Source organism: Ammospiza caudacuta, chromosome 10 (assembly GCF_027887145.1).
Source record: "Ammospiza caudacuta isolate bAmmCau1 chromosome 10, bAmmCau1.pri, whole genome shotgun sequence".
Lineage (NCBI taxonomy): Eukaryota > Metazoa > Chordata > Aves > Passeriformes > Passerellidae > Ammospiza > Ammospiza caudacuta.
In genome coordinates, this window is record NC_080602.1 from 17,876,512 (window position 1) to 17,903,467 (window position 26,956).

Sequence of the window (26,956 nt, forward strand, 5' to 3'; positions counted from 1 at the left end):
GTTTAGAGTATTTATTGTGGCAAAACAATTAATAGATTTCTTTTAAAAGATTTTTCCATGTTTAGGAACAAATGGACTCTATGTGAAGAGGGGAAAACTATCTTGTTTTGGAAAGAACACTGACTAAGGACACATGCAAAGTTCAAACATCCTTTAAATAGTTGTCTCCCAAAATGTATCATTAGTTTTGTTCAGCTTTTCTAGTTTGTAAACAACTATGTAATCAATGAAAATATATTTAGCCTACCTTTAAAAAGATGTTTCCAGTATTGTGATAATAATTGTAAAATCATATGCAAGACAAAAATATTAAGATCTAGCATGCTTGTCCCTTAACAAGTTCTATTCCAAAATTATATTACATATATTAATTTCAACTTTGTAAATGTTTATAATCTCAAATCTTTGAGTAGTCAGACAGTGACAAAAAATTATTAAGAAACTGGACAACTTTTCTGTATTGTGAATGCCATTCATTTCAAACGTTACTTGCTAGTAAAGTGCTGTTACAAGCAAAATGAAATTGTTAGTGTCTATCGAAAGATGACATTTTAGTAATATTCAAATTGTACTTGTTTTTGGCAAATAGTTAAAAGCATAGACATGTTTGTTTATCCACCCAAAACTAATTCAGTATAAATAACATTGGTTTCAATAATTCTATGCTAAAAGGCACATACTAATGTTCCAGCAGTTCTTTCAAGTGAGCTTTTGTATGTAGAGTTTTAATTGTGCTTTTAAATAGTTACTGATTCAGTATGACCTTGAAAGTGACCTTTGTGCATGTCTAAAATACCTTCTCACAAATGAATCTCACACTCTGAAGGTGTAATTTTGTTAAGATTAAGATTATGTGTATCTCTATAACTATGCTTGTTGATCTCCATAGATCTACATAGATATACACATATACATATATTCATACATACACACACATAAGGGCTTCTTCTGGAACAGCAGCAGAAAGTGCAGTCTATACTTTTTTGACTTGTCTTCATAATAGAAAGTTCGGTTATGAATTGTCTTGGGATTTGTGAGATCCAAGGGATTATTTGTGATACTGCATGTGTCCCATATTACTCTCTTTCCTTACAGGCTGCTTCAAGCTCACTTCACTTCCAGAAGAGATGATTGGCAAATTATTTTCCATGTGATACTGAATAAGATGACCCACACTATCAAATATACGATCTTTGGTTCTCACCTAGTGGAAGAAGCAAAAGAATATATTTTAGGTTAGATTGTGCTTATAACCGGTTGGACATGAGGCTAACACATTAAAATCAAAAGGCACTTAAGCCACTGAACTCACTTGAGCAGGATCATTAGGCTGTAGACAGCAATTCAGATCTATCCTTTGGCCCACAAGAAAAGTAGTGGTAAAGTGAAAAGATTGTATGTCAAACTGGGCTGATTATGCACAGGGGAAAGAAATAACCTTTTCTTTTTCTCCAAAGAAGAGAGACATTTTTCCCTAAATCCCATTGAGGATTACTTTTTTGATTTACTCTCTCCTCAAAACTGTCACTCAAGGCTGCTCTTCTCAGCAGAAGAAAGTTCAATTGAAGTGACAACAAACCTTTTTGTATCCAGAAATTCATCATTAAGGATAATTTTTTTCTAGCACTAACGGTTTGCAGGATGTGTTAAGTGTATACACTAATTATCAGCACCTGGACTAACAGTATTTAAATTCCTCACTGCTACTTCCATGGTACTTCAGTGCTTTTAAGTTTTTGACCTTTCAAACCTAATGCAGCCACTGGCTATATTTAAATTAACCTGAATGGAATCAAATCACTTCCACTTGATGGAATGCAGCCATGCATTTTGATTGAAATATCTGAGCAGCACTGAAATTTCATTATATGAAATATTCATACCTTGCCCTCAGGATCCACCAAGAGTAGATGCTTTGCCTGCCCTCCCTGAAGTCCACTGAGGACATACTGACCAGGTGACGTTGTGCTTTCTCGTACCAGAAAATCCCCGTCGTTGACTAAGAGGCTCTCTGCTGCTTTCCTGTTCAATTTGCCATGGTAACAATCTTCATTCTTTAGCTGTTGCTTTATTTGTGGCAGAGCACAGAGACCAGCTGTGTTGCTTGTGGCACTCTGCTGAACAGGTTCCGGTAACTCTAAAATTAAATGAAAGAGAATGTATTGGACACTTCACCTAAAACCTCATCCTAAAAGGATGCAAGCCAATATCTTTAATAGCTTTTAAAAAATTCAAACAATTCAGCCTTGAAGCAAACCAACCTTACAGACTGTAAGAATATGCACACATGAATGCTCATGACCCTCCAGTGCATTAGGCAAAATTATCACACCACCTCTTCCCCTACCTTAGATGGGAAAGCCTTTGGTCGCTAGGCAACAGGGATTAGAAAGAGGAATTTTTCTGATGCTGTACTGGTTTGGGGTTATATTTCTTTGTATGAAATAGTCAAATTTTCCCTGTAAAAATGAGATTTTTTTTTTGCTTTTTAGCTTTAATTTTTTCCCTTAAGATCTTGTTTTTCCTTCTTCCTTAACAAGCTCTGAAGAGATTGTCACAGATCATTGGGAGAGTCATGTTGAGTGGCTCCAGCTATGTGCAGGAATGTAAGACAACATAGCCAATGTAGCCAGAAGGGAAGGATTACAGCATGATACATTTGCTGTTAAAAAACGAACAATTACCAAATGTACTAAAAAAACTGGGTGGTTTGGGATATAGCCAGTCAGACTGCAAATGATTCACAGGCAGGCAGGATTCTTCTAAGGAAAATATGAGGATACCACTTCTTCAATGGAATTGTGCAACCTAAGGCTCCTCAGGATATAGGCAGCTCTTTTTAGAGCATGATGCAGTCCCAAGTTGGAAATGTCTCAATGGTCAAAGATTTCTTTATTGTGTTTCCTTTATTGTCCAGTCCTTTTTCCACTTTCTTGTGTGGAGCCAACTCTGACAGAGAAAACACTCAGTGGGAAACCATAAAAGGCAAGGCTAATAAAGTATATTCAATAATGAGGACAATCAGTAGTAACTATATAATCATTTAATGGATATCCTCCACTTTGAGTCCATTAATCAAGTTTGGACATAGATTTAGTTGATATGACAGATCAAACAGTTTGATTTAGAAATTATTTGATGAGATTCAATGGTCAGTTTTGGAAGAACTAAGAAAAGACAGTCACAATAATCCCACTTTAACCTTGCATGCTACTGCCTGTGAAGCAAAGGCATCTGAGGTCATTTGAACCTTAGAGTGGGTAAGACCTTGAGCATACTCTTCCTTGAGGCAATGTGCAGTCCCAAGCTCCTGTCATCTTAAAGACTTGTTTTTTAATACCTGTGGCACTTCATTCATCATCATCAATGAACTACAGAAGATGAAAGGTTACTCTGCTTGTTTACCATCACTATTTCTGCTCTTTAATCCCTTTTCTCTTGAATCTAACAAGGAAAAAGAACAACCAGGATAGATTTATTCCCCCATCTTTTCTATATTTCTTATGGGAAAGCCAAATCTTTCTGCATGCAGAGAAATGAGAAGCCCCCCTCCTCCCATGCTGAGACAGGTGTGGCATCGCAGTGGGACCTACTGGCCTGGCGCAGAGGGCTCCCAGGGCTCTGTGCTGCTGCTGCACCTCGGGCTGCACAGGCTGCAGAGTGCAGGGACTGCGTGTTGATGTAACATGGATCATCAAAGAGATCTGCTTTGTAGGCAGGTTTCAATGAGATTGCCTCTTTTATTGTCTTCTGTGATCTCTCATCGCAATTACCTGCAATTAGTATATAGTATGCACAGATTTTTCCTTCTTTTTTTTTTTTTTTAACTCAGCTTTAAGTAACTGTAAAAGCTGAAATAGGAATGATGTTCTTCTTTATAGCCCACTAAAGTAATTCAGAAGGAAAATAAAAATGCAAATGAACTTATTTTTCCTGATGTCTAGAAGGCATCGGGTCCAAAAGTAATTAGAATGAAGTTTTCAGAAATGTTCTGCACTGATCCAGTTCTCCTCTAATCAATGTCACTGAACCCCCCACAGACTGGAAAGAAAATAATACATATGCCTCTACAAAAACACAAACCATACATGTTATTTGTTGCAAAACCCTTTCCTTCCCCTCTGCACCACAAAAAGAGCTTGTGGGAAGCTGAGCAATTCTCCCTTGCTATTCTGATGGAGAAGGGAGAGATGGAGGAGATTGGTGCTTTGAGGCTCTGCCTGGAGAGCCCAAGCCACATCTGTCAGGTTAGGATCCAAGCCTAGGAACAGGCTAACAGAATATCCCCTGCAGGGTATGAAAATAATAGCACTTCAGCTAGCCAAATAGCAGGCATATTTTTGCTCTTCAACAAACGTTTTATTCATAGATCTATTCATTCATTCTTTTATTTGTTCTCCCTCTCTTTGTAGAAACCATTTGATTCTCCTTTCCTTGAATTGGAAATAACACAAGAAACTGAAGTATCCCCTACAGACAGTGTAATGGATCACTTCAGAGCCGTGCAGGTGGGAATTCAGAAAGGACCCCATTGTGCAGTGAAAGAGAGGAGCTGAGCAAATGTGCTCAGGGCATCAGCTGTGGCAAAGTCCAGAAAGGGATGGGGGCTGATGATCTCCCGGGGTCCCTGACAGCAGACTTTGCTAAAGGCAAATTGACCCTGGGCACAAAGCTGCCTAAGGCAGGGGAAGGGCACAGCCATACTGAAGCCAGAGATGCTGGAACCAAGGGGCCAGACTCTTTTGGAAAATCCCAATGCTGATTGTTTGGATCTCATTGAGCATTTGTAGGAGAAGGGGATATACTCAGAGACTGATAAGTAATGAAGTATCTTCGTTTTTCAAATGGTATGAAGAAAGGAAACAACAAAGGAACAACAAAGAGTATGAAAAAGAATAAAAAAAAAAAAACAAAGAGCTACTGTACAGTTTCATGAGAAGTAAAATGAGTAAGTCTGCCAGCAGACATGAAGATAGATAAGTGGCCTTTAGAAAAGCTGTAAGGCTTTTTTGTCTGCCCTGCATCTAGGGAACTAAAAATGACCCACTAAGTAGAACACTTTTCACCATTGTATTGAAAGCCAAGGGGCAGCTCTTCCAGGCAGCCTGCCCTGGTTAATTCTGCATATGTATGAGAAGGAAAAGAGAGTACGTACCCACAGTTTTGTTTTCTTCTGGACAATTTTCATATATATTGATGAAGGTTGGGCTGCCTGTCTGTAGAAAAATTTTAAAATCAGTCATGTAAAGTAGTCCCCTAGGAAAACCCAGGTAACTTCAAAATGCCCATGCATTAGTTACTAGATTTACAGGTAATGAAACATGTTCTTCACCAAAAAATTCCCATCTCCTCAAATAATATTTCACACTGATACTCTTCTTTCTTTAGATGTCACGTCTGGACTCCAGTGTGAGTCTCGTAAGTGCCCAGTTATGAATCTAATGTTTACTATATATACAGTATAACTCCTAGGTAAGAAAGCTCAGATTTTCTAGTAGAGGTCCCTCGTCATAAAATCAACTACAGGTATCATGGTTTGAAAGTGAAATGGTTACTAAAATGTCTAAGCAGCACTGAAAGAGAAAGGAAAACAAAAAAGTAACAGCCCACGGGAAAAAGGCATTTTCATTAACATGCAGTGTAACTCCTTGCAACAGTACTGGTGAGCATCAGGTGCAAATTCTGGATATAGTAAAACATTTTTTGATTTAGAGAACTGCTGGGGAGGTGGGGACCTGATTTGCAGAGTATGGTTCATGTCAGCAAAAACAGATGGTGCAGTAGCACAGGAACACACAGCAGCCCAGGAGCAGTTGCTACCAAACACAAATAACACCTGGGAGCAGCAAGCTTTTAGACAGAACCAGCTGGATTCCAGCAGGCACATCTGAGTGTGCTCCCTCTGAGCAAAGTGGTGGTGCCTTCTTTCCTGTGTGGGGAAAGGATGGTGCTCCCAAGGCCTCACACAGCAGACTCTGAAATCTGTGCAGCCATCTGAACTTGGCTTGTTTTACTCCCTGATTGGTTTTTATTTCCCACTATGCCAGACAAGAGCCACAGATCTCTTTTGCTGATTTAACAGAGCTTCTTGAAACAATCCAAGAGTAATGAATATTGTATATATATTGCAATCACTCAATGTTGTATGTGTAAGTTGTAGAGCATAATGGACAGGATGAAATATTTATTAGATCACAGAATAGGAAGCCAGGAGGTCCCAGATTTTGCAGATGTTCTCTCCAACAAGCCATTTAAATTGGTATCTATTTTCTTCTCAGAGCTAATGAGTGAACAAGGGAATATTACTTGGTCTCCTGAAAGTACTCTAAGGACAAACCAGTTAATATTCAGAAAGTGCTTTGGGATTCAATTATGTACTAAGCATCATTAAATCTAGCCTAAAAAAACTTTTCCCAGGATAATCAGGACCTGGTTCTGATGTTAATGCCATGCTTTAACACCACAGAAACATTTTATTATTCATTCCCATAATAGGCAGTGAGTATTTATCCCAGCAGATGCTGTACTTACTGAGCAATACTGCTTTTTGCACTGGACAGGACACTTAGCCCTTGGGTCTGTCTGCACTTTCATTCGCATGTCCAACACTCCGCCGGTGGGAGGCTCCTTCCCTGGAATTTCGTTGTAATATTCATGATGGTCCTCCCTCTCCTGTGAATTCCCAGCTGATCCATTAGCATTTGCTGCCTCACTGAAAAAATATGGGGAGGGGGAGAAAAAAATGAAGCTTCTGATGTAATCAATTGCTTTCTAGTGCAGGCAAACATCCCCAGTGTCTGCACAACGCACAATGCACAGATCCGCCATATGGAGGCTGTAAAGGGCTTTGGGCCGGAACTTTCAGAGCTGTTTATTTTTCCAGTTACTTCTTCCTGAATTAAAAACAGTCATGACAGTTTGGGGTAAAGGGTGGTGCAGTCATTTCATTAGCACCAGGCAGCCCAGATATATTTTCAAGTCAAAGAAAAGGTAAGAGGAATCCACCGAAACTTTAAGAATTTCAATGCATTGTTCATTAAGGTATCCAAAATGCTGACCATAAAACTAATTCTTATGGCTTCTTGACTGAAGTCTATAAATCTAGAGATTCCTGGGGGGCAGCCAGACTTCAAGAGAAAAATTAAAACCTCATGGCATTTAGTCAGACAAGCCTGCAACTGTGTTAGAAAATCAAATATTACTACAAAAAAAAAAAAAACAACTAAATAAATAAAAAAGTAGCTGTCCTCAGAGGCATTTACTCTGATTTTAATAACCACAATCAATATTCTGGCTCAGCTTGAAGGAACACTGAATGACATGAAGGAGAGCACACAATGGTTTTTTTGAGCTAAACCAGAATGATGATAGTTTAAATGTACAGCTGATACACTGCAAAACAACTAGGTGCTTCCTGTACTGTCTCCGGTCCCAAAATAAAAAAAACTCATCTCAAATCTTACTTCTCTGATTAACAAGAGTATAATTGGATAAAAGGCCATGAGCAGGAAAGAGATAAAGTTCAAGTAGTTGATTATGTGATATGCAGTGCAAGTATTTGATTATGTGATTCATAGTAGTTTGGAAGGGAGTGACTCATTCACACAGCAATATCCGACTCCTCTGCCTGAGGACCATTCTTGGAGGCTGCCTGTGGGTTATGCTGAAGGAGGAAATCTAATTACCCTCTTCCATTCCTCCCTGCTCCTATGATGCTTGTGACATAACCTAGCAGGATTTCTTAGGAATAAAAGGCTTTTCCTCTGGTTATTTTCCCCAGGAAAAACAGACCAGTTTTAGCAGTGGAATGGCAAGAACCATCATATACATTGAAATAAATATAAACTGTTCCAGTGAACAGCCTGCTCAGGACTCCTGTGCTCAGGGTGCAGGTAAGCAGTGGCACAGCTTTACCTATTCATGGGAAGTAGCAGACAATCAAATTGGTGTTACAGTAAAAAGAAGCCTGAGAAAAATAGGCATGTCTAATCTGTGAGGAGAGCCATAAATTAGAGCAAGTATTGTGTCCCCAGTGCAATGGAAGAAGGGTAATTGAAATGGGGAATTGTGGTCCAGAAACTAATCTAGGCCCTGTATTTCAGGCAATGTGCAGAGGACAGGGCTTCACACTAACATGCCCCTCAGGTGGTGGCTGCATTTATCTCAGTTCATGAAGCTGATGTAAGTCATACCAGGTGAAAACTGAGGCTGCTGCCAGAACATGAGCAGAAGCAGAAAGGTGAATTGAAATGGCTTTTTCCCCCACCACACACTTTCCACAGCTGCAGCAAGCTTAAACTTGGCACAGGTCAGAAGTGAGCTCAGTCTCTGTGTGTGTGTGTCTGCTATTTATAGAGCTGAACTTACTTGGGCAGAGTAATTTGAACATTTGTTCAACTTGCATGACTTAAAATAAGGCTGCTTTATCTAAGGAACAACACAGCTTAATTCTGTGTTCTGCACCTGTACAAATGTCACAAAAATCAATGGAGTTCACTGGAATAAGCTAATTTTGGTATCTTATACACTGCACGTACAGGCAGGCATACATTCGATTTATCCTATGTCCAGAAAGCATATTCAAAGCATCCTACTTATGGATCACTCTTTGTAGTGTATTGTTTTCCTGAAAAGTACCAAAGAGAAAGAAACTGCCAGTTAAGTGACTGAGAATGTGCTGACCTTTCATTAGATGTAACCAGGCTAGATGGGTTCTTCAGGTACTGTCTGAACCGGAGCTCAAAGGCCTGCCCTATGGTGTTGATCACCTCCTGTGCCATCCCATTGGGACATTCCAGGATGTGGCATGCTGAAAAGAGAAACCTTACTTTAATTCAGTAAATGCAGTTTATACCAGAAAGTAAAGACTCAAGCTATATTGCTTATAGAAAGGCTGTTGCCCCTTCATGGAGCCAGCAGCTAGTACAGCTCCAGTCTGACCTGCAGATTCCCACTTCACTGCACAAAGAACATGACACTTAAAGCCTCAGCCTGCATATTATTACCCCTATACACACAGAAAAGCCAGAAATTGTACAGAGTATTCAGCTGAGTTCAGTAACTTCCTTATTTTAAAACTCAAACAATTCCTTGTTACATACAAATAAAGCAATCATATAAACACATAACAATTGGAAACATGTTTCAATACCTCTCTGATTAACAGGGTCTTTTGCTACATATGCCACGTAGTCTGTTGTATCCTGCAGGAAAGAAGACAACAAATGTCTTGAACATTGTAATTATGAACAACTCTACCACCACAGCACAGCAATTGCATATAGACAGGTACATTTTTAGCTTTAAAATGCATGCTTATTTCAGGGAAGAACAACCAGAGGTACTAGCAAAGTGAGCCAAGGAAAATATCAATGACACACTGGTGGCTATCAACACAGTAATTGTCCCATATTCTTTTTCTTCTAAAAAATGGACTAGACCATTTGTCATTCTTTGGGTCTTCGATAAACTGTGTATTCAATTCCAGCTCTGCATCAGGAGTAGAAACACAACTGGTGCCTCATCACTGCTGCCCCTTCCACTGCCCCCATGGAGCTCACAGCCCTTCCCATGTAACACATCAGGGCTGTGTGACTGCTGCTTTTGGCTGGGACCGTCCTTACCAGACTCACTGGAAGATAAAACAGTGCTAGCATACTGCAAAGGACAAATTTCCAATGTTCCCAATTTGTAGCAATAAGATTGAGTTTTGAAGGCATCTTAGAGAAAAGTTAAGCTTTAAAATTACGCAGAATAAAATGGGTATCTGATCTCAATTGCTCCTGCCCAATTTTAGTCTGGCTACAATCAGGTTAAATTACCCTGGATCTCAAAGCTGCTGCTGAGATCAGACAACCTCAGTATAATCAGTTTTCTGTTTCTGATTCTCTTTCTAGCCAGCACTGAAATAATCCTCTTTTTCTAGTCAAATTGAAAAGGAAACTGGAAGAGAAAAATTAACATTTCTAATGATACCACAAAAGCAAAGAGTGGCTTGATAATTCAGTGTTATAGTCAAATTGGTGAGGTAATGAATAACATTCTTTTAATTATTAAAGATGCATTTTGTTATTTTGGATCTTTAAGGTGGGACAAGGAAAATGCAATTCACAGCTTAAAGGCATGGTTCTCTTGGGGGAAGAGGCAATCAGCTGGCAGGAAACAAGGCCCCATTTGCAATATGCACAAGAACAATCATTTAATAATTCACAATGAATGACACAAGAGGCAGGTCTTAGGGCCAGCAGAACTTGTCCTAGATTTTTTTTTTCATCTCTAAAGTTAATATCACTAAAGCAAAGCAAGCTAAATATTTCTTATGTGTCTAGTGAACTCAATTTCCTTCCTTTTCCTTTCAAGTTTTTCTTAAAGTTCATAAATATTTCAGGATAGAGATTTTAAAATAAATCAGATCTAGGGAGTGACTAGAAACTAAAGTAACTGGAGCAGCACCTGCTATTTTTTATGTCTTTTTAATGTTTATGTGGATGTCTGGATGATTTTGCTTCAAAATAAAGCCAGAATAGGCTCAATTATCAGGCAGAATAGTGCTACTCCTTCACAGCCCAGAAAAACACTGAACTTCAATTAGACCCTGAATATGGGGCAGGTGGAAAGACAGGTCCTGTGGAAACTATCTCCCATTTTAAATGTAAGCGGTATTATGGAAAAATTACCTGAACAAGACAACAAAATTGCCCCTTATGTGAAGGGCCACTAGATTTATAGTTACCACTGATGAGCAAGACCTCTGTTTTGCATTATCCTCCCAGTAAGAAGTGTCAGCAGCTGCTCCACCAAGCCCATCTCCTGCAGCACATCTGTGCACACACATCTCTTGCTGGCCCTGCCATTAAGCACTGACCAAACCCAGCCCTGTGTAGCCTCTGAAACCTGAGGTTACTGTGCAAGACCCGTGCAGGATAATAATATAAAAAACACTATAAAAGGTTAAAAAGCCCTAAGGAATTACTTATCCAACCCAGATAGATGCATTTCTTGCTTACAGTCATTACGGTAGAGTCTGGAATAGAATAAAAACCCTCTGACTTGAAAACATCCATGACTGCATGGCAGTGACACTAGGAAGAACAACCCTGTCTGCAGTAAGAAGGTGGTTATGCCACATCTGTCTTATAGGAGCTGTTTGCTTGAGTTAAAATTAATCTAAAAATTTAGTGGTGCCAGTACTGACAGCTTTTATGACAGGTATTGGATCACAGGGACCACTGAACTGATCAATTCCTATGTTCACATTCTTATTTTTAGATCCCCAAGTCAGAGGGCTTTTGAATGGACTGACACTCACTGATGGGCGACAGGAAAGTTAACTGTGTATCTATTAAATAGGCACTGAGTCACTATTCCACATTTCCTTTTCAATGTCAGCCCCCAGTTTTCTTGTATTACTGCTCATGATCCAGAAATGCAGTGTACTCTGTTAGTGCTTGTGGAAGGAAAGGATGAAGCAAAGTATTTGCAGGTAACAATTATGACATGAGTTCATTATACCTGCAGAAATATATTTTATAAATCAATACTTACTGGGTCGCCTCCAGAAGCAAATGAGATGGACTGCATGTGATGGTTGGCAATAATCTGAAAGGCATAATAGGCTAATTAAACATGCTCTTGGGCCACACATTAGAAGACATCAGAACATATGTCTCTATAGAACAAGCAAGTAAATTCATAACAAGCCTATTTATTAATTTATGCATGTATCATTTAGGAGGGAAAGAGATAAAAAAAGGAATATTTTTGAGATTACCCATTCATGTTTACCAATGTCTAGATCCCTGAGTAATCTTCCTTAAAGGGTCTTCAGAATGAATTCAACCACCAACTTCTAATTGTACCCAAAAGGAAGGAAAACCTCATGTCCTAATCCCCTCCCAGGATGTGCAATGGACAGGAGACCTCTGCACTACAGACAGCCCCTAAGAGCTCCTTGATGCTCAGCATGGCACCAGCTCAGTGCAGCATTCCTCAGAGCCAGTGAGCCAAAATGACCTCCCTGATGTTCCCCTGCTCCAGCTTGGAGCAAAACCTGCTGCTGGCCTGGGGTGAGATCACCCAGGGAGCAATACCAACAGCTGAGGGAGGAATTAGGTGGGCAGGACAAAGATCTTTATCATATCTGCCAAGAAGGAAGGGAGCACAGCTCAGTTCCAAGCAAATCCGGGCTCTCAGGAGCACACCTCAATAGAGCATAGAGATGTTCCACAGTATAATTGATTGTACACATGTATTATCCATCTGTAATATAGCTTTGAATGATACCGAAGCCAAGCTCTGACTTAATACCTAGATCAATTATTTTTTCCTCCTATGACTTGTGAGAAACTACAGTCAGGACTTGTTTATTGGCACTTGACAGGCAAACACATCCAGAGAAACATTTTGCCAAGTAAATGCTCAAGGATCCCTCCCCATGGAACACCCCATCATGAACAAAAATGACCTGTGTGCTTTCATATTTAAATTCAGAGGCATCATGTACTTCAGCTTCACCAGGCCTGCCCAGGTCTGCTAAAGGGTGCTGCATTCCCTTTGCAGGACACTTCCTTCCCTCAGAAGCCACAAATTAGGACAAAACTGTAGCATGGAGAAAAGGACCCTGAGTACATGGATCCTACCTGCTGCGTGTCAGCATTAATCAAAGTGAGGCTGCTTGTTGAAATGGTCAGCTTTATATTCATGCCAGAAAACTGAAGGTTACTTTTGCCGAGTACAGAAGACAGAAACTTCACTGGAGGCTTTGAACAAAGAAAGAAAAGAAAGAGGCTGTCAGCCCAGTCTGTGAGGGGCAGAAACATATGAAAGTCAAGGAGGTTTTATGGTATCTTATTGAAACTTTCAATGGAGCAAGGATAATGGCTTGATCAAATGCAAATAGATCTTCTAACAAACATCAGCTCTGAATGCAATAGTGGTAGGAATGGGTTTTATGTCAATAATGGGGAAAAAAAACCCCAGTGAGCTAAATGTTATAGCTGGCTCAGTAATTCAGAATGTGCAGTTTTCTTTCTGAACTCTTCTTTGTTTCTGGAGGATGAAGTGTTTCTGGGTAAAGCAAGAAATTCTCTCATGTATTCCTCTTTCAGAAGCAAGTTCATTCCTCTTGAGCTCCACAGTTACAGAAGGAAATCTGTAAGTTCTGCTGGACACAACCCAACAGCAACCACTGATGTTGCCCCTCACTGCATCCCAGTTACTTTATAAAATCCATTAAACACTGCCATTTTAGTTTAATGTGTTTAATTTTATATATATATATATAAATAAATAGCAGATAGCATCCCAGTGAATTAGCTCCCTCTTGCACTGCAAGGGCTGGTAGAAGCAGGAACTCTGGGCAAAGCATTAATCCTGAGAAAAATAAAGTAGGCAGAGCCTCAGCCCCAAACCAAACAGGCTAAACATCCTGCTACCAGCACTTCCATGTTATCCAGGTGAGTTCAGATGGATTAAAATGCACTAATTCCATGATGGACTGAAGCCTGTTAGAGAATCATGTATCCAGCTTATCAAAAGCAGATATAGAAAAATAATTGCTGAGCTAAAACAGGATTTACCTTCCGCTTTTTTATAGCTCCATTTGTACCCGCCACAGCTTCGCACAGTCGGCTTATTGCTTCCCTGCAAATAAAAAACACAGCACAAACTGTTGGATCATTTCACATGCACCATCTGTAACAGAGCCAGCAACTCTGCAATTTATTGTTATTGGCCCACTTATAAACTCTTAAATCTTCTGGAAGGTCTTTCACAGTTGTTTTTCTTTCTTCTTTCCTCCCACTGTTAAAAAACAAAAAAACAAAAAAACAACCAAAAGAGCTATTGAACAAAATACCGTGATTCAGCAGCCTGGTTTGGATTCTTTTTCTTCATCAAACCCACCCATTTCACCTTATGAAAATGTTTTTAATTAAAAAACCCTCAAACATAACTAACCAGAAGACAAGCAACTTAATACCTTCAAAACCTTTTTCGGAAAATGGTTTATAGGCCCCTTGCATGGCAGGAGGGGCTCCTCCCTACTTAATCCTTCCTATTTAGCACAGCAGGTGCAAGCTGAGTGAGCCCAGCTGGGTTCTCTGATTGACTTTCTGGGGTTTGGGATTTCTTTTCCAATTAAAAAAAAAAAATCCCAAAACAACACCTCCCCCCCAAAAAAAACCCAGAAACCCAGAATCGAAACCAAAAAACACAATAACCCCAACAACAGTGGGGATGTATAATCACTTTCTCCAGTTCCTTTTCAGAGCTATCCATATCTTTCCATCTCTGGTAGGAATTTCCCACCCAGCCCCAGCATCTCCAGCTGCCCTGGCCCTGTCCCACAGGGGCTGGGTCTTCTCAGGCTTAGGCTCCCATATTGGGCACTCCAAGCCTCAGCCTTTCTCTTGTGGCTAAATTCAGATTTACCTTCCCAGGATGGGATTTTGTTTGGTTCTAAAGGGGAAGGGAGTTTGGTTAATTGTTTGTTTGTATTATTGAATTATTATCCAAAGAGCTAATTAGGAAACGAGCTGGTTGGGAAAGCTTGTCTGTTTCCAGATCCCAGCGTGTGTGTGGGAGGAAAACACCACTGGCCTTCACCTCCTGAGAAATATTTAGTCCAGAAGGGCTGAAAATTATCAGGAAAGAACACAATGACAAGAGGCTCCAGCCAGGTATGTCCCATGAAGCAGAGATGCCCAGTGAGGAGGAGTGTGGTTCCCCCAGGACCCTGCAGATGAGAGAGGAAGCAAAGCTAGCCCAGCATGGGTGAACCCAGAGTCAGTGCTGCCCCTGCTCAGGCCCCAGGGCTGCCACACCAGTGGGCTGTGTGCTGGAGCACTGAGGATCAGTGATACACACTGAGGGAACACTCTGATTCAATCTGGATGCTGTCACATGAATGGAGATCTCACCCACAGCAACATATAATTAATATTTTCTGAGTGAAAACATCAGGGAAGAAAAGGAGCCTCATTGTGGGCAACACAAGATCAGAAACCCAGCCTTTTAAACACTGACCCTTCTTAGCATTTAAAAGCGAAGTACTTCCCCCTGCACAACTGAAAATATGTTTTTTAAGAAAATTTCTGATACCCTTATTGGTTAGCTCCTGCTGTTACCAAGAGGAAGGCCAAACATGACCAAATTAAAAAAAAAAAGAGGAAAGCATCCTGCAGGATGATCCTGCAGATTCCAATAATCAGCTTGGAAAATGAGAACTCATCTTCTCATTCAATATTAAAGGAAATTAAAATCAGAGCCAAGACATTAAGGCTACTTGGAGCCTTCAAGTCTAGCCTTACCTAGAAAGAAAACCAGATACAGAACAAATTGGAAAAACAGGGAAGTTGTCTCTTTTGGTGAAAAATGAGTTATTGCACATGTCAGGCAGCCCATGTGGAATCAGGAGTTGCAGGCAGAGTTGCTAGTCAGAGCCTGTTCTTGTACCAGCCAGTCTGGTGGCTGCCCACTTCACCATGCTCTGAAGCAAGTGTCCAGTAAAAAGGAACCAAAAAGTAGCAAAGCATTTAATAGTTTCTATTACCTCTCTTTGGTAGGGGAAATAGTTGTACAGACATTTCTTGCTGCATGCCTCTGGGTGATTTTCTAAGTGATCTAAACACTTTACAAATGTGATCTAAACAAAACTTTACAAATATTATTTGAAAGGTGTGAAAAGCAGGAGTTTGGTAACACCTGCTGCTACAACTGAAAACTTCCTAGATGCAGTCATTACCACAAACTAGAAACTGCTCCACACACTAGGAAGAAAAGAAACTCTGGATGCACTCACGATAAACAGAAATGAGTGACCCATTTTTGGCATCCATAAGCCTTTAAACCAGCTTTTGGGGGTTTTTTTCAGGCCCACTCAGAAGTACAGTGCACAGGTTTCCTCTGTGTCTATAGCCTGCAGTGAAACCTGTGGCAGACCCAGCTCCTGCAGCCCACAGAGCTGCCCGTGAGGAGAGCGCCTGTGGGCAGCAACACTGAGCCGCTTTGTTCATTGTTCCCCCAAAACCAGAATAAAGGACGAAGGATGGGCTGATGTAAGCAAGCAAGCATGCTGTTGAGGATTTGCTTTTAAGCATCTAAGGCCCTGCCTACACCATGTAACAGAAAGGGATTATGTGGCTCAACAAAGTTGAAATTAATCTTCCAAACAAAGTCAGCCTTCTTCCAGCAGCCCTCCCTGGCTGCACATTTCAGACACCCTTCACCCCTCACTGCCTGATCATTTTCGAGTTTATAAGTTAATGCCCTAGTCCAAGATACAGAACCTCTTTTCCCAGAAATGCCCAAATTTGATGACTAATAATCAGCTTGATTTAACAGAAATGTGTAAGAGGAGAAGAGCTGAATGGCTGGACAAGAGAAGCACACATCAGGGTCCAGCAAAGGCAGGACTTGCCACAGCACAAGGGTGACAACCCAAACACATCTTGTATCCAGAGCAGCAAGCACAGGCTAACCATTGCAAAAAAAAAAACAAACCAAAAGATACAAAGATCCTCAAGCAGAAGAACCTGTCAAATTTATTATTATTTTTTGGTGTTACTTTGTAACCTACATGCAGTTTGAGATCACAGACTTCTGCAAAATGGGAGGAATGTCCCTAAGAATAAGTGGGGTCATGGGTAGGCAACAGCAGAGAGCTGGAAAACTCGCAGTGGAATCTCCTGTGCCAACCTCCCCACCCCACAGCCATGGAGGGTAGAAGCACCTCAGTGCCCACCCTTGTCCTGCTGTGCTGGGGTCATTTGGCCACACAGCACCTCTGCATCCCATGGTCATTCACAGCACCAGAGAGGACACTGTCTGCCTTCCCTGACCATGTGCCTGCCAAGCAACTGAAAATGCAAATCCAGCAAGAAGCAGACAGTAAATTCTCCATGTTCTCCTTTGGATTCCTCACTGCACTTTGGCAAACATGAGTTTGTTCATCTTTCCAAATGTAAATAATATCTTCAATTTTAGATACCATGAGGTAATGAAGCATGCACATACACATAAATGAAGGCAGGCTGCAGACATAACTAGAGACCCTTTCTACATCACTTTAAAACAGAAGATGCCTCTTTGTTTAGTGAAATGCCATCCAAGTAAAAATATTTTTTACCCCAATTCAAATAACAGGCATGGTTAAAATGGGGTAATTTCCAGCAGCTCCTTGGTTGGTGCATTGTGCATGTGTCTATAAACTTCCTCCCCCGAGAGAACAATAGGGGAATAATCAATGTTATCTTTGCTCCAGTCAGCTTGTCATCGATCGGACTTTAAAGTCTGCATGTGTGAGCTCAGCACTTCAGCATTCGGTTTGCAAACAGTTGAAGTTTTGAATTTCTCATGCACAAAAGAGCCCGTTAAGGTCAGCAGTGGCATTTTTTTTAGGTGATGGAAATATTTCCATTGTTAAGTTTTGACACAGTTCTGCTTAACAAAACCTTACTATCTAGCCCAAATTTAAGTTGGCAAGCTCTTGTCATGCAGTAATTCATATTCATTATTTCCCTGACAAACCAGCCAAAGCTCTGCTCTGTTAGCACAGCAGCACACACACCTCTTGCAAACAGGAGATAACCTCGCCCTCTGGCTGAGCTGTGAAGAACACAGTGCCCTGGGCTGGGTGTATTACATGGCTCTTCTTGGTTTGTAAAGGACCTGCCTGAGGGAGGTATATTGGTATCTCAGGCACCTCTTCATACACACATGCAGGAACTGGGTGAGTGTGTGCTTGTACCAGTTGTACATGTCAACAACTGCTGGTTTTGAATATAAAACAAACAGGACAACTTTCAAGTGAAGTCTATAGGCATTGAAGGACTCATGTTTTTCAGTTTCTTTCAGCTGTTAAGTCTGGGAGCCAACAGGTATAAATGTAACACTAATCCCTTCACGTTGCTTTCCTTTCTCCATGATTTTTTGGATACAAACTTGAGGAAGCAAAACAGCATCTGAAAATCTCCCTCCAGCAGGAAGGAAGAGCTGGGCAGGTACAGGAAGCCTCAACCACACTCCTGGCATCCTCAGTATGAACTATGCCAGAAAAGCAGATGAGAGGAACATGCCTAAGGCAAGGTGAAGATAACCTGCAGCCACCCACCCCCCAAAAAGCTGAGTGGCTGCTGGGGCTGCCTGGTGGACCATGAGCACATCACAGCACCACACAGCACTCAGAGCTGGATAGAAGGTGATTGTTTTGAGAACTCAAACACTCCTGCACTGCCAGACTTACAAGAATGAATGTAAAACTAAAAATGTGCTTTTCGATTTCTGACAGTACATTTCAGCCACCCCACAGGCATAGGGGTACTAACAATCTACCCCCAGAAACTGGCAGTAACCTGCAACAGAAGTTGCAAAGTTCTCAAAAGACCACAAAATATTTCACATTTTAACCACATCCCCAGTTGTATCTAAGAATGAAACATTAATCCTTCTCTGATTTGCAGCCTGAAAACTTAGGCTTGCAGTACAGATGGAAACAGCTGTATTTCAACATGTTTTCCTTGTGACTCCATTTCCAGTTGAGGCTGGTCTTGGTGCAGATGGGGTCAAGCGATGTCAAACATCTGATAAAAATTCCTTAGATGACGTTGCTGGATTGAGGGACAGATGGCACTTTCTGCACCAGGGGGGAAGCAGCAGATGCAGACTGCTGACAGAGAGACCCATGAGGGTCCTGGCCCTGCTCCCTGGCCATGGCAGCCCAAGCCCAGCAGCACCAGTGCATGTCCCCCTGCCTTGGAGAGCTGTGCAGGCAGCGCTGAGCCACGTGCAGAGCCCAGCTGCTGCTGGTGCCCAGCTGGCTGGGGACGTCTGCTCTGTGCTGCCACTGCAGGGGGAGGCTCTGAGCAAGAGCTGGGAGAGAAATTACGTCTGTGTCTGAAACAATTCATTTTCCAATGCAAATAGCCTATTGTAATGATCAAATAATTCAAATCATCACTTAGGAAAAGACAAAACAAAACATGCAAACTCCTATTCAGAATTGTCTCAGAGCTTGGCACGCACCCTCAGCTTTACACAAAAATTAGCACTCAGGCTTTTCATTCTTGGGCTGAATCTCAGTTTTACACCACCTACCTGGTGACTTGTGTTCGTGTGCCAAAGTCCAGGGATCTCATCGACTGCAGCACCTCAATACAGCCCATGTACTATGGAAAACAGAGAAAAGGGAGGACTGTTAATATCTGGTACACAAGTAAGAGGAGGATCTCAGGAGGAAGTAAATGTGATTATTGTCCACTAAGTTTATGCAGAACCACAGTCTAAATGGAAAATCAAATCAGCCATCCTAAAGCTGCTTCCTAACTAGATCTTGTTTTACTAAAAGTGTAGAGAAGAGCAAATTATTCCTTTTTTTTCCATTTCTGCTTACTCTCACTTATTAGCCTGTGACACTGAACTGGGAGGAATACATGAGGAAATACTGGAGAGAACAGAGTCCTCAGGAGCAGAGAGGCTCTGGAAGCCCCTCGAGACCAATGCACTCAGAGCCCCCATGCAGAAGAGCTGAGTGTCCCTTCAGAGAGAAGGAGGCATTACAGGCCACAAGGAAAACCACTGGCTCCACACTGCTACATCTGATGACAAACAACCTCTGCACAAGATGAAGGATGTGAAGTTGCAATTCCAGCTCATAGCAACAGCTCTTAAGAGCCTACACTAACAAGTGACCTGCTTTAAATGAAAGGCTGACTGCCACACTTCTGTTGTATGGGACAGAGCTGGGGCTTTTTCTATTCTCAACTGGGATTTGTATAAGACTAATTCCCAGAAATATCAATGATGTGATGGCATATCCCCAACCCTATCTTACTAATCCTTCAGCATTTCTATGGATGTCAATCTCTCTGTTGTTGGAGCAGTCTGATCTCTTCATTTCAACAGGCTGGCACAGGTCTGGGTCTCTCATTTTTCCTCTTGGGACCATCCTGCAGTGCTCACACAGAGCCCAAGGGCTGCAGTCACAGCATGCCTGTGCAGATCTCTCCTGCAGGAAGCCAAACCCTCTGGGACACAGAGACAACTTGGAAAACCCAGGCAGGGTCACGCATGCTCTGTGCTTTGTCTGAAGGGATGGAGGAGGCATTCTGTGTCAGAAAAAGGTACCATATTTAGTTCCTCTGCCTCACTTTGCCTGTAAATCAATTTTTCTGCTGGGCCATCCAGAGAGGGGTGGGTTTAGGTATCTGTTTCAGCTTTGGAGACTTTCAGAAATGAGTGTGTGAAAAAGAGAATGTTATATGTGCAGTCAGGGATTCCACAACAATTGTATTATTCCTATTTTGCTTTCTTTCCAATAGCAATGTAACCCTTGGGAGAACTCCAGAATTAGGTCAGAGACCTGGAAGGACATCAATAAGAATCTGAAAGGTTGGCAGAACTGCTTCCCTAATGAACATTTAATGACTTTGAGAGCTATCTGCCTTGTTAAAGATATTCCTGCTTAACAGGAACAAAGCAAATGTGGAAAATATGTCTAGAGCCTCAGCTTGTAGCACAGCAACGACCTCTGATCCTACAGTATAAGGTCAAGCATCCTGTAAGCTGGTTGGCTGCTCCTCTATCCTTGAAAAAAAATAATTTAGAGAAGTAGGTGAGTCATATGCTGACAAGTGAGTCCCCATTGCATCCTGAACAGATGCGTGGGAAGCTACTCTAAGCAAAGATGAAAAATCAATATTAGGTTTTTGCATAAGTGACCCTGAGTGAAGCTGAACTTATCAATGATTCACAAAAGACCTTTTTTTTTTTTCCCTTTAAAAGCCTGAGTAGGGAAGTGCATTAACATGGCACCTCACTGCATCTCTCATTTATTTCAGCTGTCATTGGTTATCTGAACTGGCACAGTTGGAAATGGCTGAACACTCACATCACAGGCACAGAGAACCAGCAGAGCCTTGGGCAGGGGGACAATGTGGGGCTGGGGCAGAGCAAGTCAGGGTCACAGAGCCTGGGAGAAGCCCATGGAGCACACAAAAGGACAACGGAATAGCAGAAGCCTATTCAAGAAAACAAAAGACACTCTCCAAGGAGGAAAAAAAATTAACAATAAACAAAAATATTAACCCCTCCATAGCAAAATATGAGTAGCAGCACAATCAATGCATGAAAAGAAGGGGAAGGCAGCAGAGAAGGACAATGTTTGTCTCAGAGACTTCTGCACCCACACTCCAGCTCAGGTGGTGCCCCCACTCTCCGTCCTGTACACCCCAAACAGCACCTCCCAGGAAAACTAAAATGGGATTCTCTGGTGATGCAGGGCCAAGGCCAGCTCCATCCTTCCTGCTGCAGGGAAGGTTAAGCTAAAGCTTGAGCAACCACAGGTGCCTGGGAGAGGAAGCCACAGCAGCCCACAGCTCTTGCTCCAGTGCAAGCTGTTCACCAGGTGCTGTTGTGAAAACCAGGTCCAAAGGGGGTGTACAGGGAGGGATGTTCATCTTCTGAAGCCCACAGAGAGGCAAGGCCCCCTTCACTGAGCTGCTGGGCAAGCTGGGGGAAGCTGGACACAGGCCCAAGGGTGCACTAACCTGCCTGGGGAAACAAGCACAGACGTGACTGCAGAATTCAGCTACCTACAGAAAAACAGGACACCAACAGTGAAACAAGCCAAGTGCTGAAGATCTGACATGGCTAATGAAAGAGGATGCTGAACCCACTGTTCTGTCAGCAGCAGGATGGAGAGCTCTTGCCAAGACAAGCAGCAGCTCTTAGGAAGGAAAGGAAAGACTCACTGGCCCCTGCTGGAAAGGGAAGGGCTCCACTAATGGCAACGTGTGCAGAGATATCCCATCTGCCTGCAAAGGGCTGCGAGAGCACTGGCACCAGGACTGCTTTGTCCCTTGGTGTTTGAGTACAGAGGGTGTTCTGGGGCTGGCTTGCATTTCCCCACACCACCAGGAGAGAACAGCAGTTACTGAAGATGCACACACCTTTCCACATCTATTGACATAAGATGACAGAAAGTGCCTGCAAACAGGATGAGGGACTGCGTGGGAGGAGATGAGAAGGCACCAGGCAGGGCCCATGTGAATAAGCAGCACATGGCAGGACAATGCAGAGTGCCAGGCTCAGGAACCTGTTGTGAGATTTCTCTGCTTTCACCCTAGCAGGAAGGTAGTGTTGCCTTCCCTCCATGGACAACAGAAGCCAGCCAGGGATGTGGGGACAGAGCAAAGCATGATTACTGGAGTTTTGGTAGGGAAGTTTTTTCAGCCCTTCCTTAGATGCTCCCTGTGGTAGCCTTGGGGTTAGAAAGGCACTGTATCTACTGGAAAGCAGAGACCACCAGAGCTCCCCTGGCAGTGGCTCTGCTCCTGCTAGCACACAGACTGCACTGTGCCAGCCAGCTCAGTGCTCATCGCGCCTCTCACAGCGGGGTTTACTGTGCTGGGGTAAGTGCTCCGTAACTCTGTAAGCAGCCACTAGTCAGGCAGCTAATGGAGAACTTTGGCCCAGGTTTGCACCCTGCAGGACATTCAACTGGCTCATTCCTCAGCCTGAACCTCGCTGGTTTCCTCCAGCAAACACCAACCTCATCCAGATCCAAAAGCAAAGGCAGAAGAACCTCTGCCATCCCCAGCACGGGAAGCAGAGGCCAAGGCAGCCCCCAGCACACCACTGCAGACGTGGGTGGTACCCCCAGGGCACCTGTGAGACAGCACAAAATCCAGGCAGAACCAGCTGGAAAACAGACGAGATACCTTCAAGGATCAAAGGAGCCCATTAAAGATCATTAAACACAAACCCACAAACCTAGCCTAACTCTCCTCATGTGCTTGCCCTGCTCTCATCTTCCCCCCTGCAGCAGCAGCAGTGCAGACAGACAGACAGACAGGCCCTTGGTCTGTCCCACTCCTCATGCCCATGCAGCACAGCCTGAGGGCAGCAAGCCAGGGCTTTTTGTGAAGAAGAATAGCTTTTGATAAATGAATTTTTTTTCTGGGAAAGTCTGACTCTTTCGTTCACAGTTTTTCAAGTTAAAAAAGAAACTAAGGAAAAATCATAAATGCAGATATATATAAATATTTTAGTTTGTTTTTTGAAAAACCACTTTCGGCAGCACTGCACTCAGCCAGGTCTCTAACAGAATTGTTCCCAACCCACCCTGTCCCGGTTCTCCGGCTGTGCTGAAGGGAATGGCCTGGAAGCCCGCGGGCTCCTGAGGGGATCGATCCCCGAGAGGCGCGGGTGCCCCGCGGCCGGTGCCGGTGCCGGGCGCGTTCCGTGGGACGAGGCTGCCCAAAGCCCAAAGCCCGAACCCCAAACCCCGAGCCCGGCACAGCAGCACCGCCCGGCACCCCGCTCATGATTCACAGCTGCGGCTGGAGCCATGAATCACCGGAGCCCGACTCCTTCCTGCGGGAGCCCCGGCTCTGCAGACGCCCGGAGTTATTTATTTACCACGGGCGATGCAGAGCAGCTCTCCGGGGGCAGTGTCGGGGTGCTGCGCGCCACGGAGGTGGCTGCAGCTCAAACACCACAATATGTCCCCGCCCTGAACGTGGAAGAAGCACTGGTGACAAGCTAGGACAGGAAAGGGCTGTGCTGGACCCTTCCCCACCCAGGCAAGGAGCAGCTGCTCCAGGCTGACCTGTGGCATCCCCCGTGGCCAGCAGCAGGGCTGAGCAGGGCACTGGTGCCCACACGTGCTTCAGGGTGCAGTTCATGTAATTCTGAACTAGCGTGCTGGAAATGGTCAGGCTCCTTTTAATCTAGAGACACGTGGCTGATTTTAGACATACATGCTGGCATGTATCTATATGCATTCACCATCAAACCACTAGCAGAGGATCAACCTGTACATTGCTAAAAGCCCTTTGAAACAAAGGATGCTGCAAACAACCTTTACCACATTATTATAATGGTTTTATTATGAAATATCTGGCAATAGTATTTCCTTTTCATATTTTAGTTAAATAATTTTTAAAAACCAATCATCTTTCAAAGACTCATGCTTTGATTTAAGCTCAAGTACAGAGCTTTACTCTATGTTAGGTCCAGTAAACATCATCCTTGCTATTGTCAGAGAAACCACTGATGCAGGACAGTGCTGAGAGACAGATCTTATCCTCCTTCGCAGCAGCAGCCACATCCCTGGCACTCCCCAACAAGCAAGAGAAAGGATTGCAAGTGCCTCTTGGAATATTCCTCGGGCTCATCACAGCCATAACAAACACCAGCAGGAAAGATAAGTGCCATGGCCACTATGGGTGCCCTTCAGAGACAACCTCAGCCCGAGATGGGCAGCATTGTGGGAGGTTTTTAACAGGTAGAATGTGAACAAGGACATGGTAAATATCCCCCTGGGAAAGCCTGCAGCAATCTGTGTACAAAGTATATTTTGAAACACAACAGCATGAGAATCAGAGCTGTCCAGGCTTCTCTTGGAATATTAGTATTTGGGCTCTTTGTTATTTGCACGAGCATTTGGGGGGACCAGGTGCTATTATGGGTCTCAGCTTCCCCAGCAGGCCCGGGTGACACGTGGCTGTGACACAGGTGCCCTGCCACCACCAGTCACACCCTGCACAGCTGCTTCCCCAGGGGATGCAATGAGCCCAGCACGGCCCCTCGTTAAAACAACACCAAGGAAAATTCTGCCTCACTGCAGTCTGCAGGGGACAGCTTCTGCCCTACAACATTTCTCTAATTCACCGCATTACTGCCTTTCAAAAATAAGTGTAGATCCTCTCCATGTACTTGCTGAATCCTCCTCTTACTCTGATTAAGCTGTTAAGGCCAAAGATCTCTGGCAGCAGCAGTCCCAATAACGTGGACCTGCCCTGCTTCCTAAAAGGGTCTCTGTGGAGATCCCAGCAATCCCAGCTGGGATTGTACCCCAACAGGGCACAAGAAGCTGCATGGGGAGAGTGAGTGCCTCCAAACACACAGGAGGGCCAGGGCTAGAGGGTAAGGATTGGAAGCAGCTCCAAATGCCCAGCCCTTGGTCTCTTGGCCCCGCTTTGCCTTCAGGTAAAACCATCCCTCTGCACCAGAGTCCTGCCATGCTGCAGCCCTGGCCACTTACCAGCCCATCTGAGCCCATCACCAGCTACTGAAGAAGTCTGGTGGTCTCTGGGGAAATGAGTGCCTTGCTCATCCTCTCACCTTGCACATCCTCTGATGCTGAAACGCCCAAACCCCCATGTTACTTATTTACCAATCTGCTGTTACTATTGAAAGGGCTAGTTGAAAAACCCACCAAGATTTTGGCCAGGACATGTCAGCGATATTCCTGCATTCTCCTTGGCTCTCCCTGCAGGCCCACAGCCATGGGAGCCACATAACCAGGAAGATGAAGGGAAAAAAACATCTCCCTGTTGCATTGTGAGGCTCCTGCCAGTGAACCCCCTTCTGAGATATTGCCCACAAAAGGAAGACCAGCAGAAAACCATACTGGAAATACAACCTGGGCAGTGCCTGCCCCACAGCCTCCCTGACAAATGTCAGCAGCATGGGCCAGAACGCACCTAATGCCTGGAGCTGCTCTCTGTGAGGGATGGGAGGCCCTTTCATGGGCCTCCTTTTCCCTCCAACATGCAAAGTAACCCGTTTCAGTTGTGTTTCAGCAGCACTTCTCAGAGAGTCTACAGACAGTCCTTTGGAATTGGATGTTGCGTCACCTCTGGAAGTAGCTGGGGTGTTTTTAGCTCCCCCAGCTCAATGCCACAGCCCTACGGACACCAAAAGACAGGAACTACATGGGAGAACGCAGTGGTTTGGGGCATGGACTCTAGAGGCAGGAAAATGCAGGTGACCCAGCAGCCAGCTGAGCTGTTTGCTTTGTCAGAGGATGGGAGCCCAGGGGATGTACTCACCCGCACGCTGTAGGTGGTTCCTGGCTCCTGGCTGTACGTGCTGTCATTGCTCTGGGCCAGGCCCCTGTCCTGCCTGCCCACAGCAGCCTCCTCAGCACAGTCACCCGCTGCCTTTGGGGCCAGGACCAGCTTGTCCAGGTCGGGCTGGGGGTAGGAGGCCGACAGGCAGCTGATCTCAGGCGAGGTGGGGCTGCTGGGGATGGTAACGCACTCGGTGAGTTTAATGCGTGGCACCTCTTTGGTTCCCAGGCAGAAGCTTTTCAGGCCCGGCAGATTGGAGGGGTTGGCAAGTTTAATGTTGGCCATCCGGGGGATCAGCGTGCACAGCGTGGTGCAGGTGTCCTGCGGCCCCAGGGACACATCTTCTGCCAGTAAATTGGGTGTTGAAGAGTGGGAAGAGGAGGAAGAACCTTTGATATTTAAAGACGTATTTTGTGTACCTTCATCTAGGGAGGTAATGGAATCATTCCTGAATCGGCTGTACTTAGCCCTGTGCAGCATTCCTGGATGTCTGAATAACCCTACATACAGGACGTGTCCACCGAGGCTCTGCTGGCTGCGTTCTCTCATAGCCTTGGCAGGTCTGTAACTGGATATTCTTGCATAAATTAGCTCTTGTAGATAAATTATATGGAAATCAAGCAAGTCAAACAATTTTCAAAACAGAAACCTATAGGATATTTTTGCTGACTCCCTCTTGAATGGTTTATTTTCCTCAAAGAACAAGGCTTAAAACTGCATGGGCATCTGGCATTTTGTAAGCAGAAATAAAAGCAGCATACAGGAAAGCACATCGGTGGTACAGCAGCTTAAGGTGAAGAGCCACTATCCAAACCTGCCTTCATTGCTGCCTCAAACCAGGCAATAAATCCCACCTAGCTCTGAAGATTCACAGCTGTAGCATCAATAATTGCAGAGTCCTGGCTGCAGCGAAAGCTCAAGCATATTCCACACAAAGCCCAAAGGTGTTTTCAGACCGGCATGAACCCCGTAAGGTGCCCGGCTCTCTGCACTTCCACCGCCGCTGCCCCAGAGGCGAAGAGCATCCCTGCGCTGCAGCTCCTGCCCCGCCGTCAGGCGCAAACCCAGAATTCTTTCCAAAAACACTGAGCAGCGTCGGTCTG

The 26,956-nt window shown here is 43.8% G+C and overlaps 1 protein-coding gene across 2 annotated transcripts; it reads right to left on the reverse strand.

The window, feature by feature from the left end:
• SHC4 (SHC adaptor protein 4) lies at nt 1-26,956 on the reverse strand. Of its 2 annotated transcripts, XM_058811383.1 has the most exons (12): nt 25,833-26,956; nt 19,093-19,163; nt 13,578-13,641; nt 12,639-12,758; nt 11,545-11,598; nt 9,152-9,203; nt 8,683-8,809; nt 6,532-6,712; nt 5,156-5,216; nt 3,594-3,773; nt 1,884-2,137; nt 1-1,204 (listed from the first exon to the last, which is right to left on the reverse strand). In XM_058811383.1, the coding sequence occupies exons 1-12, from the start codon at nt 26,400-26,402 to the stop codon at nt 1,049-1,051; spliced, it is 1,890 nt and encodes a 629-aa protein (XP_058667366.1). In that variant the 5' UTR covers nt 26,403-26,956; the 3' UTR covers nt 1-1,048. The 2 variants fall into 2 exon arrangements, with proteins under 2 accessions (XP_058667366.1, XP_058667367.1); XM_058811384.1 differs by lacking the exon at nt 3,594-3,773.

What these genes read in the sequence shown, in the direction of transcription:
- SHC4 (XM_058811383.1), bottom strand. Translation starts at nt 26,402, where the DNA reads ATGAGAGAACGCAGCCAGCAGAGCCTCGGTGGACACGTCCTGTATGTA. An exon ending in GAACCACCTACAGCGTGCGG is followed by an intron (nt 19,164 to 25,832) that starts GTGAGTACATCC and finishes TGTTTTCCATAG; the next exon opens with TACATGGGCTGTATTGAGGT. An exon ending in GCAAAAAGCAGTATTGCTCA is followed by an intron (nt 5,217 to 6,531) that starts GTAAGTACAGCA and finishes ATTTTTCTACAG; the next exon opens with ACAGGCAGCCCAACCTTCAT.